At 42.1% G+C, this 18303-nt stretch overlaps 1 protein-coding gene across 2 annotated transcripts; it reads right to left on the reverse strand.

Moving 5' to 3' along the window:
- Positions 1-908: 908 nt before the first annotated feature.
- On the reverse strand, positions 909-16216 carry arntl2 (aryl hydrocarbon receptor nuclear translocator-like 2). Of its 2 annotated transcripts, XM_048256968.1 has the most exons (18): positions 15936-16216; positions 13413-13545; positions 8495-8624; positions 8216-8269; positions 8076-8117; positions 7174-7331; positions 6721-6800; positions 6379-6471; positions 6044-6161; positions 5568-5717; positions 4581-4821; positions 2915-3021; positions 2484-2634; positions 2262-2329; positions 2036-2150; positions 1563-1653; positions 1318-1417; positions 910-1158 (listed from the first exon to the last, which is right to left on the reverse strand). In XM_048256968.1, exons 3-18 carry the CDS (start codon positions 8569-8571, stop codon positions 1001-1003), a joined length of 1803 nt encoding a protein of 600 aa, XP_048112925.1. In that variant the 5' UTR covers positions 8572-8624; positions 13413-13545; positions 15936-16216; the 3' UTR covers positions 910-1000. The 2 variants fall into 2 exon arrangements, with proteins under 2 accessions (XP_048112923.1, XP_048112925.1); XM_048256966.1 differs by lacking the exon at positions 13413-13545 and having other exon boundaries at positions 909-1158.
- Positions 16217-18303: the final 2087 nt, after the last annotated feature.

Genomic DNA, 18303 nt, shown 5'->3' on the forward strand with positions numbered 1-18303 from the left:
TGGGGGCAGTTATAAGCCACACATTCATTCACACATTCATTCAATCGTTCATTCCTTTGAATAGTGGGTGGAGGTAAGAGAAATGTTGTCATATTCTAGGCGTACCAAGTATTTGCACCAGTGTTTGGTCTGTACTCATTTTGTTTAAGGGCCGTATTTAAATCACAGCGTTGATAAATCATGGGGATTTTTTTTTTAAATAAATTTTCCTTAATAAAATGGGAACAGATCCTGTATGGTTCAAATAAGTGATGACAGAAATGAATGCAATTGCTCCAATCTCTATGGCCATAAACCCTGCCATTACAAGACACACACACACACACACACACACACACACACACACACACACACACACACACACACACACACGGTTGCCCCTTGCACTTTAAGTTGCAATAAACACACAATATTCCCTTGCTGTCCCTGATCAAATTTGATCAATTTTTTGCTTGATCACATCCATGCTTCAAGTGTAGACTACTCCTCTTGCCAGAGGAAAACCAAAACTCCATGTCTCTTTAGGAACCAGCTGAATGACCTCTGACATCAAGCAGAGAGTACTGCTAAACAGTCTGGTAAAGGCGGGTAGCGTAAGGTCCTCCAGTATCCCATCAGGCACTGCCTTATGACCCATGCCTCCTGATCCAGACAGGAAGTCCAAGCGGTAACAAGTTCATCACCACTCTGTGTCCCAGAAGCAGGACTACCACCAGAGCCATGGGGTGGGTGGGGTATCACTGGGCTTCAGTCTCTGGTCACCACAGTGGGACAGTTTATCCAGAGGGGAAATTAAAAACCCAATAAATTATGAGTGTGTATATGTATACACATACACACACACACACACACACATATATATATATATATATATATATGTATAAAAAACGACAACAAATAAAGAATATTCAGGGGGACACCTGATGCTTTGTGTAGATGGGGAGTTTTTCCTTAAAAAGTGAAATTGTTTTTTTGAAAAACGGAGCCTGGTGGCAGGACGTCACAGGGACCAGTGCATGTCGTCAAAGTCCATGGCCTCGCCCAGGTTGGCGTCCGTCTCCAGCAGGCTCATGATGACCGCCATGGCCGCCTCGTCGCTGCTCAGGTTCCCGAGGCCCGCCACGCCGACCCCATCCAGGTCCAGCTGGGAGTTCCCCTCTGGAGAGGAGGACAGATAATGGTTGAAAGTCACGACTGTTAAAAATAAGGTGGATTTCTGGCAGATATACCATACTTACTGCTGAGGACTTATCAAGGACACCAGAGTGGTTTAAACAAGATATATGTTTGTAAGGTGTACATGAAAAAAAGACTTACCCATGAGAGAGTCGCCACCACTAAAGAGGGCATTTCTCGTTTCGTCCTCAGTGTTGGACTTGCCTGCTATCTCCATGTCTGCCACCTCCCCATTTTGCACCTGTGACTCACAGAACACAACCAGTCATATCACACACACACACACACACACACACACACACACACACACAGCAACATGCAATGTAACAGAGCTGACTGCTAAAGCACATGAGAACATGTGCGCGCTCACACACACACACACTCACGTTGCTGTTGGCTTGACCACTGGCAAGTGGGGATTTGTCCTGCAGCAAACTGAAAGGGCTTGCATTCCCACTGGATGGCGAGGAGTTCATCCTGGAAAACAGGAAAACGATACTCCACCGTCACAACAAACGTGTAAAGAAAACTAAACCAATCTAGTACCTCATGGAGGAAGTGCTTAAAGTAGCTGACTAGTGGCTCTGTGAAGTTGTGTGCAGATTTATTTATTTGCAAATATCTTTACAATGTGATGTGCATCTGGTTACTGGTTGGAAGGCCCGGAGGGCTGAAAACGGTCTGCGTTTTTACTAGCACAATGCCTCTACCTTAAAGGCCCCCTAATGATTTTTTTTTTCGCCCCTTCATTTTAAAGCCTTCTGACTATCTACATAAAGTGCTTTATACATGTACTGTGCTGATGGTCTTGACCCTCATCTGTCTCAGCCTCTGGACTTCCATCCATACATGTCCTAACCTGTTGAAGTCTAGCAGCTCGTTGGCGATTTGGGTCCCGATGCTCCCGGCATAGATCATGGTCCCTGGGGTTGTGGAGATGCCTGGGATGATGGGCAGGGTCTTCTTAGAGTCATCTGAAACAGACAAACTGATGTTCAACCCGACCCAATCCACTGGGAGCGATCAGTCCCGTGATGAAGCAGTGAATACATCAACACCACACGTGATTCTGTGAGTACACTCACCCTCAGAGGTCCTGGAGTTACTTGGCTGTCCAGACTTGTCCCCTGACCCACTGGCACTGCTCTTACCACTGTCAAAGAGAATGAAGAGCACAGGGCAGTGTAACCTCCTGATTTGCCATTCAGTATGCCAAGCTACGTACTTTGAGCCATACTGTACATCACAATTTAGCGCTAACATAAGCATTAGCATGAATACACAGTATGGGAAAAGGTTGTACTTACGATATGACAGTATTTGTAGATACGATGTACTCTACTTCTTTGGTCCAGGGATTTATAAAACTAAACCACTGACTTTGCAAGGTGACAAAAGAGCCGTATTTTGTTTTGAATTTGTAGCAATTTGTCTCAATTTTCTCTTTAGTCCTTAGAACTGTGGAAGGTAAAAGAAAAACAACTGCTTGGATTTGTGTTCTCTATGGCTTGTGTTCAATATGGCAGAGTTACGGTGCTATGTTATGCTAAATGCTAAAGTGGAGATTGTTATACATTACTTCATTTTGGGCAAAGGCATGGTTTTAATACAAAACACACAATATCATAACATTTAATAGGCAAATATAATCCACCAAGGCTGGTATCTTATGAATGAATTTAGACAGAAGAGAACAATGTTAACAATTTTTTTAGAAAGGATTGTTTATGGCCCCTACCTTTTCGATGCCTCTCTGCCAAGTGGGGCAGGTCATCTTGATGGAAGTACTCATAGCATGACGTTCCCAGTAGCTCCTGAGGAAGATAGCCCAGAACGGTGGTAGCTCTGAGAGAGAGAGAGAGAGAAATACATCTGCAACTTTCACTTTAAGTCACACGTGTCCCACATGCTTACCTAAAGTAGGGCCAAAACTCCTACTACTTAAGACATTACTATTTCTGAAACAAGAGTGTCTCTTCAAGTCAGCTTTCCAACTGAAATACTTTCTAGTCACAGGACTAGTACTCATGTTCACCACACACATGCTTTAGATTAGACCATCTAGGACCAAACAAGATACCAGATACAACATACATAACACAGCTATTACATACAGATATATCCTACATAGTTAGGAATCTGATTTCACTCCTGTAAAACGGCCATCATCAAGCCTTTGCCTTTGCAAGACTTAGCCATAATCTCATATTTCCTGAACACTAGACTAGGCTACTGGGAGTGTGAGTGTATAATCTCATATTTCCTTAACACTAGACTAGGCTACATTTCCTGAACACTAGACTAGGCTACTGGGAGTGTGAGTGCATAATCTTATATTTCCTGAACACTAGACTAGGCTACTGCGAGTGTGAGTGCATAATCTCATATTTCCTGAACACTAGATTAGGCTACTGGGAGTGTGAGAGTGCATGTGGTTTAGCATGTGGTGGGCATGTGTGATGGCAGTTGGTCAGCGTGAATTGAGGGTGACTGTTTGTTGACGCTCATTTGTGTACAAAGGGCACCAGATGGGACTGAACAGAAGTGTGCAGTGAAGTGCAGGTACAATGTGTGTGTGTGCTTATGTGTGTGTTTATGTGTGTGTGTGTGTTTATGTGTGTGTTTATGAGTGTGTGTGTGTGTGTGCTTATGTGTGTGTTTATGTGTGTGTTTATGTGTGTGTTTATGTGTGTGTTTATGTGTGTGTTTATGTGTGTGTGTGTGTGTGTGCTTATGTGTGTGTTTATGTGTGTGTTTATGTGTGTGTTATGTGTGTGTGTGTGTGTGTGTGTGTGTGTGTTTATGTGTGTGTGTGTGTGTGTGTGTGTGTGCTTATGTGTGTGTTTCTGAAATGTCATGCCGTCTCATTTATCTCCGCTGCTTGGTGAGAGGTATGACTCATACTAATCGACTCACAGAAACAGACACAAACCTCTCAGTGATTAAGGCCTCACACACAAATTCAAACATAGAATATATATTACCAAAGTTCTACATAAACACATTCTAGTGTATATATCTATATGCAAAATACGGTGAATAACAGCTTGATGTGTGTATCTTTAATATCCTACGGATGAACCCTTCATCCACAATGCTAAATCTAGTTTATCTGCACCATCTGTTACACTAGCATTTGTGCCTTGGTGAAAGGCTTCCAACAGATGCTTGCTTGCATTTAACACAATCAAACACTGAAAAAGACAGTAATAACTCTCTCTGCTATAAGACTTTAGTCTGCACAAGAAACCCTACATCCCTCTGGCTTTGAGCAAAATGGGACTCCCCTGGCAACACTGACACTGTAATGTGACATCTTAATGTGGTTGTGTGGCTCATATCTGTCCTCATCAGATCTGCTCGTTCCTCATTTCTGATGTAACGCTCTGGCTGCGGGTTCGTACCGTTGATCCACATAGGTGAACTTCCCGTCCATGGCGCAGCGCGTGATGAACTCGGTGGGCTTGACCTTGATCTCGCCGTTGAGCTGCGGCGTGGAGTGGGGGTGCACACGGCCCACCGCCACCAGGCAGCTGAAATGGGAGCTCTCCTTGTCGCCCTCCGCCTCCTCCGCCGAGTCCAGCTGACTCATGGGCCACGTGCGCATGTAGCCCGTGCAGTGGACGGTGCAGTATCTCTGGGATTCTGTGACACACAAGCAGGCACACACACACACGCACAACGTTTCCCCAGACATTTGCAATCACACACTATTTACAGTAACAGTGCATCTTCTACAATTAAAATGATATCGCTGTGGTTCTCTTAACTAACACACTTGAGCAATACAATGCACACAAGTAAAACAGCATGAAATCAAAATATTGTACTGTGCCAATGACCTGTATGTACAAACAAATCACTGCCAAATGGGGTATTCTAAATTAGCCAAAGTCAAGAGAGAACCAGCCATTTACTGGCCAATCCAGCACTTAAAATGAGTATGCCAGGAAACAGCCTCAAGGAAGACTTTTTTCAGTCGTACTGTGGAATAGTAGGGTATGATTTTGTGGCTTCATGCAACATTTAGATAGATGAGTGACAGAAAGGCATTTCAGCCTGTGCTATTTAAAATGGCATTTAAAAATATTCAAGTTGGGACTTTTAAAAGTATATCTTTAGGGTGTTCTAAGAATTAGTTCCCTTCATACCTGTTGTTCCCACTGGCTTCCAATGATATACATTTTGGTTTTGCCAACAGAACAAAATGACAAAATGTATGAACTGCTTTTACCCCATATACAACAGGCAGGCCCATTAGAGGTAAGCATATGAGATTTATTCAAATTAAAATCTTCACAAGCTTCTCCCCAAAAAAGCAACTATGCTGCTGTGGTAGACAAAAACAGCAATCTGAGGACCGATTCCCCCGCCATGAGCGCAGGCCTCACCTTTCTTTTTGGAGGAGCCGGAGGGGAAGTCCTTCTCCTCCACCTTGACCGTGATGCGGTTGTACTTCATCCTGCAGAAGAAGGAGCGACGCGCCCCTGAGCAGAAGCGAGCCGCCCCCACAGGCAAGTCTGCCTGCACCTGCAGCCCAGCTGTGGGAGGAGCACAAGGCCACGGTTAGGACACTCTCAATAGACACCACACACAGTGTACACACACACACACACACACACACACACACACAGTGTACACACACACACACACACACAGTGTACACACACACACACACACACACACACACACACACGCACACACAATGCAAAAAACAAATGTCATGTACATGCATATGTCCACAAGTACATACGGACACAGATCCACACACAAACATGTTGTCACCAGAAACATACCAAATTGTACCAGCCACAAAACACACACACACACACACACACACCACGACTAGATGCATTGCAGTGTTTACTTTTGGCATCGATGAGTCTCTCGCGGGGGTACAGCTCAGAGGCGGACAGCTGCTCCTTCACCTTCCCAATGTCCTTTGGGTGAATGTAGTCAAACAGACTCTGTCCAATCAACTCCGCCTGAAAGACAGGACACTTTTGAAATGGATCATCTTTCTTTTCTGAGAAAATTTAATTTAATTTAATGTCCTATGCTTCCTTCTCCCTGTCTGCTTCAAGGCTTTCACACAAACATTCAAATCGTGCCTGCTCACGCAGCTTTCCAAAACTCTATACTGGTTTTTCAACACTATGTGTGGTCTGCCTCATAAGTATTTGATTTGCAACGGTCACTTACCCGACTGTAATTCAGTGTCTTTGAAACAGACTCGGAAACAAAGACTATTTTTCCACGGTCACAGCCGACCACGAAGAGGAAGCCATCAGCAGCCTGGCCATGAAGAAGAGGATTATGGGAAGGTTAAGCGTGCCAACTGACAAATGGTGCAAGACCACAAAGACATGTCTGCATGATCTGCATCTTTCATGCATTTCAAAATCGTCTGTAAGGACAGCTCCATCATGGAGAGAATACACGTGTGCCACTACCCTGAGAAGTGACATCATCCCGTCATAACTGATCACCAACCTCTTAACCTACTGCTTTAATTTCCTATGTCAACTGATCCAAAGTCCTTACCCTGAGAACAAGGTGCTTGAGTTCATCATCAGGCAGGAATGAAGGCTTGTAATTGGCTTCCGCAAAGGAACTAGTGGTACCTGGAGGTTCGCAAAATATTAGTGACTGAAATAAAACCATTTCTGGTGTATGTCTCAAAAGCCACTTAAACAGATCAGGGCCTGGCAACACTCGTGCAGACAACGCAGTTTATCTGTTGATCTGAAAACCCTTTGACACACCGACTTTATGAGTTCAGGATTTACAAGCATTGCAGAAAGGCATCTATGAGACATTCCTCACATATTTTAGGTGATCTGAAGCCCTCATACACTCAAGAGACATCTATTGTTGCAAACCAAACACGCAATTACTTTTCAGCACAGCGACCAGACATAAAAAAAAGGATAGAATGCATCCTTGCATCTACAGACAGTGTTCAAGCATGTCTCGTATTTGTTGTGTGGCGCCCACCTTTGAGAGACTTGAGGTGCTGGACCGCCAGGCGCAGCACGGTCAGCTTGTCCAGCTTGCGTGCCATGGGGTTGCAGGAGGGGATCATGCCTGACAGCTCGTCTATCAGGTTGTTCATTTTGTCCCTCCGACGCTTCTCAATCTGACTGTGTGGCTCCCTGAGGATGGAGAAATGGGTGTTCAGAATAATAACGCTCCTCTGCCTAAAACTGGCTCTGGTCTGTGTTGTGGAGGGTGCTGGCTCACTGAGGTAAGCGGCGAGTTACAGAATTCAGAAACAACAGTGTATGCTCAAATAAGAAATGTGTGTTTTGATGTTCAGTTGATCTGTACTGGGGTCTACAGAGTGGCTACTGCACAGATTAAACACATACAAACATGCCGATCACAGTCTACGTAATGGATAATGTATAGAACGCCGGTCATTATTGGAAAAATAAGTCCCGACAGGGTGAACCGGACTTGCTTCGCCCTGAAGGGACTTATTTTCTCAATAATGACTGGCGTTCTATACATTATCCCGCTTATTATACGGCTACTTGCCAAAACGAAAAAATAAACTCCACAATATATCTCTTTACATTTATTTGTTAGCGTTTCATTGTGGCTTTTGCTGAGAAACAAATAGTTTGCAACACACGCTAAACTTCAAACGTTCAAACGTTCTTTAGAACACAGCTGATCAACCGCCTGCCTTCACTTTTGAATGCAAATCCGTTGCCATTGACAGCGGCCATTATTCAGAGGTCCTTAGACGAAAAAAATGACCGGTAGAACTTTGGGAAATCCCATTCAAGTCAATGGAGCGTTCTACTTGCATTGTGAAGAGCCGTATAATAAATATTAATATATATAAACCATGAAGTGTGTATTGGGTATATGCAAATAACTAGAATTAGTACCTGAAACACTTGATCTTCACATGCTGGTCATCACCCTCCGACCTGGAACAGAGGAAAAGATCACACAGCTCAGACATGAGATTGTGTAATGCGAGCGCAGTGAGGCATCTCAATGCATGTGCACCAGCTGCAGTCTCTACCTGTCCTGGTCGTCCTCCGTGTCTTCATCCACATGCATTGCGGATTTAGTTTCCCTGGAAACAAAAAGATTTATTTACACGACTACAGAGCTACGGCAATTAACATGGACACACAGACACACACACCTTCACAATATTCAATGTAAAACAGTCTTGACAAAGCCAATACTGGCAATCCTAGTCTCATCAACTGGTGGACTATGAACCCACCGAAACCCAACGAACCCCATTCACCCCCACCCACCCACCCACCCACCACACACCAAAGGTCACACTTACTGGTTGTCCATGCTGCCCTTGCGTTTCCTGGGCATGTCGATGCCAGAGGCCATAGCAGCAGCAGAGCTAGGGGTCATCAGGCCTGACACAGAGAGAGAATGGCTCTGAAGTTCCTCCTCCAACACATCCCCTGTGTGGTCAAACAGACAGAGAGACAAAGGTAAATAAGTTTAAATACCTTCAAGCGCTATGTTGTACTTTCAACAACAACACTGTGTAAAAACTAGTCAAAATATTATGATGCAATATCACAAAGAAATGCTTTGCCGTTAAGGATGCCTGTTACACCACAATATCAGTATAAATAGGCCTGCTTAAATCTTGATATGATGTCAAAATGTAGCCTAGAAATCTAGACGCACCCTAGCAGCGGCAAATTCATTTGCTCAGCCTGTACGTCTAGTACCAAACCATAGGGATTTTTTATTGGCTGACGCCATGGACGTCATCCAATCACAGCGCTCTATTTTGTTAGAGAGTCTTAAGGTGGGCTTAACAGGATAACGACAGTCCTGCGACGGTGAACAACAAGGAAGATGGCTATGGCAAACGAATAGCGGTTGTTTGAATCGGCGTTGGCGTCAACTTTGGAGGAGTTGAACTTGTGCTTTTCTTTGAAAGTTGAGCAACACAATGCACTTAAGTCATTCCATTCAAGAAGGATGTATTTGCTGTTTTGTCAATCGGATAATGGATATGGTCGTAGCTGGCCTATTGCATGCCTAGGCAATTTGAAAGACAATTCTCTGCCCGCCCCTTGGATTGCTTTTTTTAGGTGAATGGTTCGATTCCAGACTATACATTTCAATGATATAGGATGGCCCGCCAGGCTAGTCAAAATGGAGTCTGTTTTTTTTTTCCTACAAGGCCTAATATACCACTTTGTTCGTTTTTAGTTTTGAGGAAATGGGGAAGTTTAGTCTTTCTGTGTGTGCGCATCACGACAGGAAAGAGAGACATAATTAAAGCCCTTCAGCACTTTTGTTTCTAGTAGGCAGCCTCTCAAGGACAACCTTGGGTCTAAGGTCTACAAACAGACACAGTGGTAGAAGGGGAATGCCCATCAAATGAGATTTCAACGTCTGTGACCTTAAAAGGCCATGGTGAGCAACAGGCTTGTCACTAATTTGAGCGCTTGTATAGGCCTAGCTGTTTCTTTCATAGGAAGCATTTATAATGACTCAATAATTCCAAACAATTAAAGGGGAACTTGGCATCTATTTCAACGTAATAAACCCGTTTAGAAATCATTTGGATGGTTAAATGACCTGTTCCGGTGAAAATGGTGACTTTTCCCGCTGCCCCTAGCGTCCCCAGGCGAAAAAACCAACCTTGCAACATTGAGACTACTGTCCCGGAAAGAGAAGTGAGAAACTCGTTTTAAATCATGTTTCATCCATTGTAACATCCACATTGTCTACCGAACTTATGCTAACTGTTTTGCTAGCTTGTAAACAAATCCATGTGCTTTATTGTGCTTTATCTTTTTCCAGTTTGAAATAGCATAATGCACAATTTCTCCAGCAGAGGGGGAATTCCTGCCAAGTTTCCCTTTAACTTCTTTTGTATGAAATGGAATTGAACTTCTGATACATACACCTTCTGTAGGTGTGGTCTTCTTATTCCACATACATTATATATGCAAAAAATATATAATGTCAGAAAACTGCTTCCCAAAGCCCAAGAGTATTTCCTCAAATCCCTAGTTTCGTCCACATACCAAAGGTATTTAATTTACAGTCATAGTCATTTTTTAGCAAAATGGCACAAATGAACCGATTACCAAAATAGCTGACTAATTTAATAGTTGACAACTAATCGATTAATTCATGCAGCCCTAAGTGTATTAATCCAGTACCCTTTCTTAAATGAGGTGTCTTAATCCACCTGACCTTTTTGGGGAAGTAACTAGCATAGGTGTCTTTCCCAAGCTCCCATCAATTGCTTGTGCAAAAACAGAAATAAATCTAAAGAACATGCTTCATAAAGGCTGCTCATATTCAAACAAAATCCGCAGCACAGCTGGCCTGACTTATGCTTTCACTCAACTCAACTCAGCACATCAAAGGGTTTAGTGCTGGGTCATACACACCATCCCCAATCACTGCTGCCAGCTTGAATCCTATTAATTATGATAATGCCACTTTATAAAAAGGTCCATGTTGATAGACTCAGACCCAGAATATGAGATCCTTCCATTCAGGGAGGTGAGATGGAGAGTGGACGGCACTGCACGCTGTGCGGGCCCAGCAGCTGGAGACGCCTCATGACCTAATCTCGCCTGGCGCACACTCCCCACTGGCCAGGCCGTCCAGCAGAGTAACACCTCCAGGTCCAGCGCTTGCATACTGTTTTGGAAAGGGTGCGTGCGCGGGAGAATGAGCTCAGCGCACAATGATGAGGCCTGCCAAGCTGAGTGCGGCTCCTATTTTTAACCCTGTTCACAGACCCAGTGACCTCAATAACCATTAACAGATCAACCACAACCTGATTTTTAATCCTGGGATCGAGTAAAGAGGCTTTGCGACCCTGTGAAGATACACAATCATAGTCACGTCTCCATCCGTTCATCCAGTCAGTCAGCTCCTCCCTCCCTTCCCTCCTCATCTCATTCATGGTGCCGCCTGAACTAAGGTGACCAGCAGTCAGGACCGACAGCAGCTACAAGACATGTGGTTCACGCCATGCTTATAGCTCACTGACATTTCACTGATGCTATGTTACCCAACACAGATTTTATTTTCATGATTAATCTTACACACACACACAGGCGCCAGAAGAAAAAACATCTGTATATAGGACAGAATTGTTTTAAAACTTTTAAGTAGGTCCAAACGTTAGCTGTTATAATAGCATTGGTGTAAAATCTTATGCGGATTCCCTTAATGAGTGTGAATCTACTTTAAGTAGCCTATTGTTAAACCAAGAACCAACTATCTAATCATCAATTCACCTTGAGTCAGAAGCAGTTTTTAAATACAAATTTCACAATATTCACGTCTTCATGCCGCATTATCTGTCTTTATTACACGGCTCTTCAGAGTGCTGCAGAAAGTTCCATTCACATGAAAGGCCCGAACGTTGGGAAGGCCCAATGTTAAATCTACATAAATCACCTGCAAAGCATTTAATCACCGCTGTCAATGGCAACGGGTTTTGTGCTTCTGATTAATGTCTTTCATATCACACTAAGGACTGGAACTTCATTCAAACGTGAAAGCAGACGGTTGATCAGCTGTGTTCTAAAGAATGTTTGATTCAAGTTCAGCAGCGTGTGTTGTTGCGAACTATTTGTTTCTCAGCAAATGCCCGATGAGCGGTAACAAATAGGCTAGGTTATGTAGGCTAAAGTCATATCGTGGGGAGTTTATTATTTCGTTTTGGCAAGTAGCATTATAATAAAGCGGGATAATGTATAGAAGCGCCCGGTCATTACTGTGAAAATAAGTCCCTTCAGGCGGAACAAGACCGGTTCGCCCTGTCGGGACTTATTTTCCCAGTAATGACCGGCGTTCTATCCATTATCCCTTACATAAATCACCGGCAAAGTATATAATCACCGCTGTCAATGGCAACGGGTTGATTAACGTCTTTCATATGCCTCCGCAAGAATTCCGTTCGCTTATTGCAATGGAATTTCATTGAAAGGGAAAGTAAGCTAGTAAGACGTTGCCACGCAACACCTGAAACCATAGACTGTATATATAGAACATTGGCATGGGGTACTTTCCATAAGATCATCTCTCAATGCAAATCAAACCAGCTATTAGGCTAACTGAAATAAAACCATGCCAATCTCTAAGGATGGTGAAGGGTATGTGATGATGTGGGGCTATTTTAATTCCAAAGGCCAAGGGAACTTTATCAAGATGCATAGTATCCTGGATCCATGAAATAATTGGCCTTTAAAAAATAAAAATCTGCCTGCCTCTATGGGAAGTTAACATAGGGGGCTGTATACTTATGCACCCCCTGTATTTTAATGAAGAACACTTATTTACAAAGAAAAGAATAACGGTGTACTTTTTTTTTACAAAGAAAAATTGTGTCCTTAAAAGTTGGACATACAAAAGATACATTCTAAAGTATTGACATTAGTTTGAATAGAATTGGGCATGTATCTGTTAATCCAGAAAACAATTCTGAATGGATTTTTTTTTTACACCATTTCATGCAGTGTGAACAAAAATGTGCCAGTGGTGTGATCTTGAGCTCCCCTGAGAAAATCCCTATGAAGCGAGAAATCCTTTTCACCAAAGGGGTTAGGAAGTCAAGGTGAAACTTCTAGACCATAAATCTAAGAGCTGAACTTTAAAGAACACGTCAAATTTTAGGACATCATGTTATTATTTCTAAAATTTCCCTCGGGATGAATGAAGTATCTATCTATCTATCTATCTATCTATCTATTTGCCGTCAACGTCTACCTCATAGATTAAAGGATACTCTTCTCTTCTGTGCGTGCAATAACGCAATTTGACACCCTCGCCTAGTTTAACATAATTTACTGGAAGTGGGTTTCTCAAAAGTGACAAAGTAGACTTCTTAACAACTCCAAAATAGTCTTATCTACATGTTGTGATTTTTGTTTTTAATACTTTTGTAGAAATAACAATTTACAATGAGACACCATCATTTCATAAAATTAAATTATGAAAATCATAAAGAATTTAAGCAGATACATACACGTAACTATGTTGGTGAAGCACTGCTACATGGGCACAGTGATTACACGCAACAGCACCATCTCTCAGGTTTGTGAGATGACAAACTGTAATATGTACAGCAAATATACCAGAAAAAAAAAAACACCTCAAAAAGTTGACCTAATTCCAATTTTTTATAATCATTTTGTTACCAGATGCATTGTTTTGATAAGAGAGCCACCTCCATGTGGAATACAAAATTGATAACATGCCTCGTCTCTTTCAAGCCATCAGTTCCAGGTGAATAGGACAGTGTCTTTACAAGACCGTGTAGATTTCCTCTCTGGTGTGGACAAGACCTCTCACCATCTGAAGAGCACTACAGCAGCCCATTCTTGTGCTTAACTTAGGAATGGGTGTAAAAGGAAAGTGTGTTATTTTCTTTGAGGGGAGGGGGGCAATATCAGGGACAGTAGTCCTAGATTTAAAGGTACACTATGCAGGTTTAGATATTTTTGGCTACTGTAGAGCTCCCACTAGAGTTGCGATATTTATATTTTACTCTACTGTTGTAAATAGCAACTTCTCGTGACTTGTCCCCCCTGAACACAATGAAAATGCTCTTGTTGTGGAGGTGAAGGAATAAACAACAGGCAAAACTATCTCCAAAGAGCTATATCTACTGACAAGGTAATGTTTCACAATTCTCGCAAGATTTGTCGGGCCACCGTTCTTGAAGTTGCATGGCTGGTTTTCTCGGTGGCGACTCACTACGTCTAAGTTATGCTGTATAGTTATGCTAGAGAACGATTCGCCTATTACAAGTTTGTTTACCATCAAATTGGCTTTGAGAAGGTTAAATTAAATGTGCTCTAAGCGATGTTACGCGGTTTCTAAGCTAAAACATTTTTGTCACATACAGCAAACATCACCTCACCATCTGCTAGCTGCCTGTGCCACCTGAATACTGTAAAAAATGCAGTCTCTGGACTCTGGACATTTTTGTTGCCGCCAAAAACGGCAACAAAAACAACCTGGTCCAGCCTGGACCATAAAAACATAATAAACTGTTCCAGCCAATCACTTACAAGATGCATGTGTTTAGGAGAGTTTCAGAGAGGGAGTAATGAGCTAGCTCTCTGTTTTGTTTGAACGTCAACAGAAATTACGTTACTCAACATCCTTAGAGCTCCTTTAAGCTGTAAATCTTGCATAGTGTACCTTTAAGACATACCATCAGGACTACACAATACGGGTCACTAAGTACAGGCTACATTCCGCAGTCCACATATTTGCCAAATACAGCTCATCTGAATTATTACAATTCCACTGCAAATATGTGGGCAAATTACAAGAATGAAAACATTGCCAAAACAGCTATGCATTAAACCACGATGGATACGGGAACGGTGTTTTCATAAAACACTCGACACATATCCACGAGCTACTTCGTTCCTTCGAACGCTTTAGCCAGATAGAATCTTTTCTTTAGCTGATACAATGCATTTTGATAAGGACACAATAACAGGCGCCGCACGCAAAAAGTAGGCTATGTTCAATATCAAAGGTGAAATTAACAGACATCTTGGTGAGGCGGCGATCTGAGAAGGAAGCGAGCCTGCGTTACACCAGTGGCCCAATGTTCCGCTGTTTGACCTACATTTACCTTACATAACGATCACACTGCAATAACGCCTTTAATCATCAAAATAAGTCATAACACAAAATATTTGCAATGACGTTATATGCACACACACGCACACACAAACAATAAAGAATAAAATTATAAATATAAACATGTTCCGTATAGTAGCTCCTATAATAGCGTTTTGCCATTTGGGTAAACGGATAAAGTCAGGCACACATTCTACACCACTTTAGTTGCCCAAGGCCAGCTAGCTTTCATCTACATCCAACAGCGAATTACAAGTTGTTTACGTTAACCTTAGTTGGAAAGGAGACCATTTGTCCTGGGGTGAGAAGCCAGTATGTTGCCTTAACAGATGTAGCTAATGGCACACTTTCCTACAGAGAGGAAACACTGAATAGATCATATGCTCTAGCTACTGATTTTCACTTAAAACGGCCATAGGTTTGATACACACTGAACCATGATGTCAACACTGTTTTTCAGCCGTCACATCCTTCAGGTAGTCATAACTAGAGTGGCTACGGTTTGTTTTTCACCTATTCGGCTACATGACCGGTTAGGTAACTGCAGAGCATCAGTAGGCTGCCTAGCTTCAACAGCTTATTACAAGCGGTCAAGGCACAAACTAACGATCTGTGAATGGATTACGGCGAAGACACGTCAACAATGGTGTAACAGCTCACATTGTAACATTTGTTCAAAACTGAGGCGGTATATATTAGCAACGTTCGCAAGCTAGCCACAATTCTGTAAACTCGAGTCTGGAAAGGCCTCAGCAGGCTAATAAATAATATCTCCCCGCATTTTTTGCTGATATAACGTTTAAAATCAATTGAAATGATTATTTATTCATTGGCAAGGCATTCCCATAATAAATCACCAAGACGTTTCCAATCATTGTACCCTAAAGGGTTTGAATATTTGAGAATACTTAGCTGCAGAGTTTGCTCTACTGAACTACTGACCTAGTTTCGATGAGAACGCGGAGTACAACTAATGTACCCACAGAAAAACACCAACAGCCCGCTTTTGACCGCACGGCGCTAACATGAAACATCCTCGTGGTATAACACAAATTAAAAACCTATACAAACTTTTTTTTTTTTTTTTGAAAGATCCCGTTTTGCTGTAAATAGTAAATTACCTGACTGTTTTTCTGATGCTCTGTCACCGTCGCTCACCACTGCATTCCTCGCCGACATGGCTGGAGCCGGTACGCCGGGGCCCAGGACTCCAATGCATGTGGACGAAGCAGCCTACTATAGCTACACTAGCATTTGTTGGAAAGTAATTTTATTTCCTCACTTTTAGTTGGGTGGGAGAAGGGAGGGCAGAAACGTGCGAAAGAATATGGTAAAATGAGAACACTGAGGAAGAATCCGGGAAAATGCGGAAGGAGAAGATAGCCTCCTGCATTCTCTCTTCTGGGACTACTCAACTCTCGCGATATTTTACGCCATACAGCAGAGGGCAGCATAGTTCGCAGTAAAAGGAGGGTTTCACCAGAGAGACGGGCTCTGGTTTCCAAGTACCGCCAAGCGCACCAAGTAGGCCTAGCCGAGGCATAAAGAAGTAGCCTAGCCTACTTCAGCCAGGGGCTTCTCAAGCGCATCGTTATCAGAAGAAACGAGAGAAACGGGGATGTTTTTACAAACTCATAGCCTACCCCCACATTCATCTACACAGTTGATACCATTTATTCATCAGCATTTTCTCAAATAGTAATTATTTATGCAGTCTCATGGGTAGACAGAGTACAGTTGGGACATGTGTACAATCGATACACCTTATATTGCGTGTGCAACAAGCCCAAGTGCATGCAGCCATGCACATGCGTAATATCCTATTTGATCATGGAAACTTTGAAAGTCACAGGTAGTGTCTCTCAGATCCAAAGATATCGGCAAAAAACCTTACTATAGGCTACCTTCAACAATAAACTCATTACCCATATGTGACTCTTAAACGCAACTGGTATCATTACAAACGTTATTCTGTGCCCTAGACTGGCATATTTCATGACAGTGTCATGTAAGGTCACTGCAAAATCTAGAGAAATGTGCGAGGTAAGCGGGGTACGATTGAAAGTTAGAATGGGACTTGAACATTCCATTTGTCACATCCTTCAGGTAGTGTTCTAATTTTCAGCAGTCGCTAAAACAAAGTTGGCTATTGCCGATATATTGATCAAATATAGTAGCTTGTAATCAATTGTATATAATTTATTATATTTGTGAAATATAGGAGGGGGGGCGTTTTACCCCAAGGGGCGTTTTCCCCCACTCTACCCTACTGTTAGCCAAATCTGTTCCCGTGTCAAATAGTGTTTTCCTGTTTTATTCATTTTAAACAATGCTAATTTGAGTGAAATTAATGAATTTAAATTAAAACACTTTGCCCAATTGCTATTTTCTATTTATTACATATCGCAATGAACGGTTAATTAACTATAAAAAAAACTACCGTCTCAACAGTCCATAGTACAACTTTTTGTACAGGAAAACTTGTTTTGTGTGTTTTTGAGGTATTTGGCATGAAGCATTACATATTTTGCATGCCATAAAGTAAAAATAACATTTACATGTCAGGCCATGTCTATCACAGAGCAGTGATAGGGCTGACACATCCTGATGTGACAGGGCCTGACAGTCAGCCATTTTAACTGTCCTCGCTCTGCCTGCAAGCATACTTGCATCAAAACTATTTGAATGTACGCAGAATTTTGAGTGGCAATTTTAGACATGTTTTTGTTTTAGCATGATGACTTTTTTTACTGGGATATTTTTGTGTGACAGGGTCTGACTTTTAGATCTTCCTCCTAAAATGAAAATACGAAAAACAGTGTAAAAAATATGATTCAATGACAGAACTCAATCCAAACCCAGTGACAGAATGAATGTTAGTGCCACCTTTGTCAAATGATTTCACTTTCTCTGAAAGGACACTTGTTATGTGGCATTGTAGAAGTGGCAGGACATGACACTGGGAAAACATTGGGACAGTTATACTAATTATTTGTATATATTGTGTACAATTTCATTACAAGACAATAAAGTTCATTCAGACAATAAAGTTGAATTTAATCTAAAAATCTAATTTGTCATTTTCAAACAGGATTTTAATAAAGAAGAAAAACACTGGATGAATTTCTAAATGGGTCAACTGGACCCAGGCCAAGGGGACCCAAGGTATACTTAGTGTAGTCCTTTTGTAAGCACTACATTGTGACGACAAGAAGGTGTTTCAATTGTTTAAGAGACGGTTTATTCCAATGTTCCATTAAACTTAAAGTTTCTTCCAGTTTCCAAAGTTCATCATCATCTCATAAAACGTCCATTTCCAAGTTTCCAATACAGAAATACTGTTCAGAAAACTACATAAATAAATATGCTGCATTGAAAAACGGTTTCCTGCTGGTGTCTCTGTCCCTTTCCAAAAGCCCACGAGCCTCATGCTCCATGTGAGCTCTTTGTTCAAAAGAAAAGAAAACGCTGGCTGATTATTCACCTGGG

This window comes from Alosa alosa, chromosome 11 (assembly GCF_017589495.1).
Source record: "Alosa alosa isolate M-15738 ecotype Scorff River chromosome 11, AALO_Geno_1.1, whole genome shotgun sequence".
Taxonomy (NCBI): domain Eukaryota; kingdom Metazoa; phylum Chordata; class Actinopteri; order Clupeiformes; family Clupeidae; genus Alosa; species Alosa alosa.

Excerpts from the sequence above, each read along its gene's own strand:
- arntl2 (XM_048256966.1), bottom strand. The coding sequence starts at position 15,993 with ATGTCGGCGAGGAATGCAGTGGTGAGCGACGGTGACAGAGCATCAGAA. Across the intron at positions 7,332-8,075 it reads GTGAAGATCAAGTGTTTCAG|GGAGCCACACAGTCAGATTG; the intron begins GTACTAATTCTA and ends CTCCATCCTCAG. Across the intron at positions 2,151-2,261 it reads TAACTCCAGGACCTCTGAGG|ATGACTCTAAGAAGACCCTG; the intron begins GTGAGTGTACTC and ends TGTCTGTTTCAG.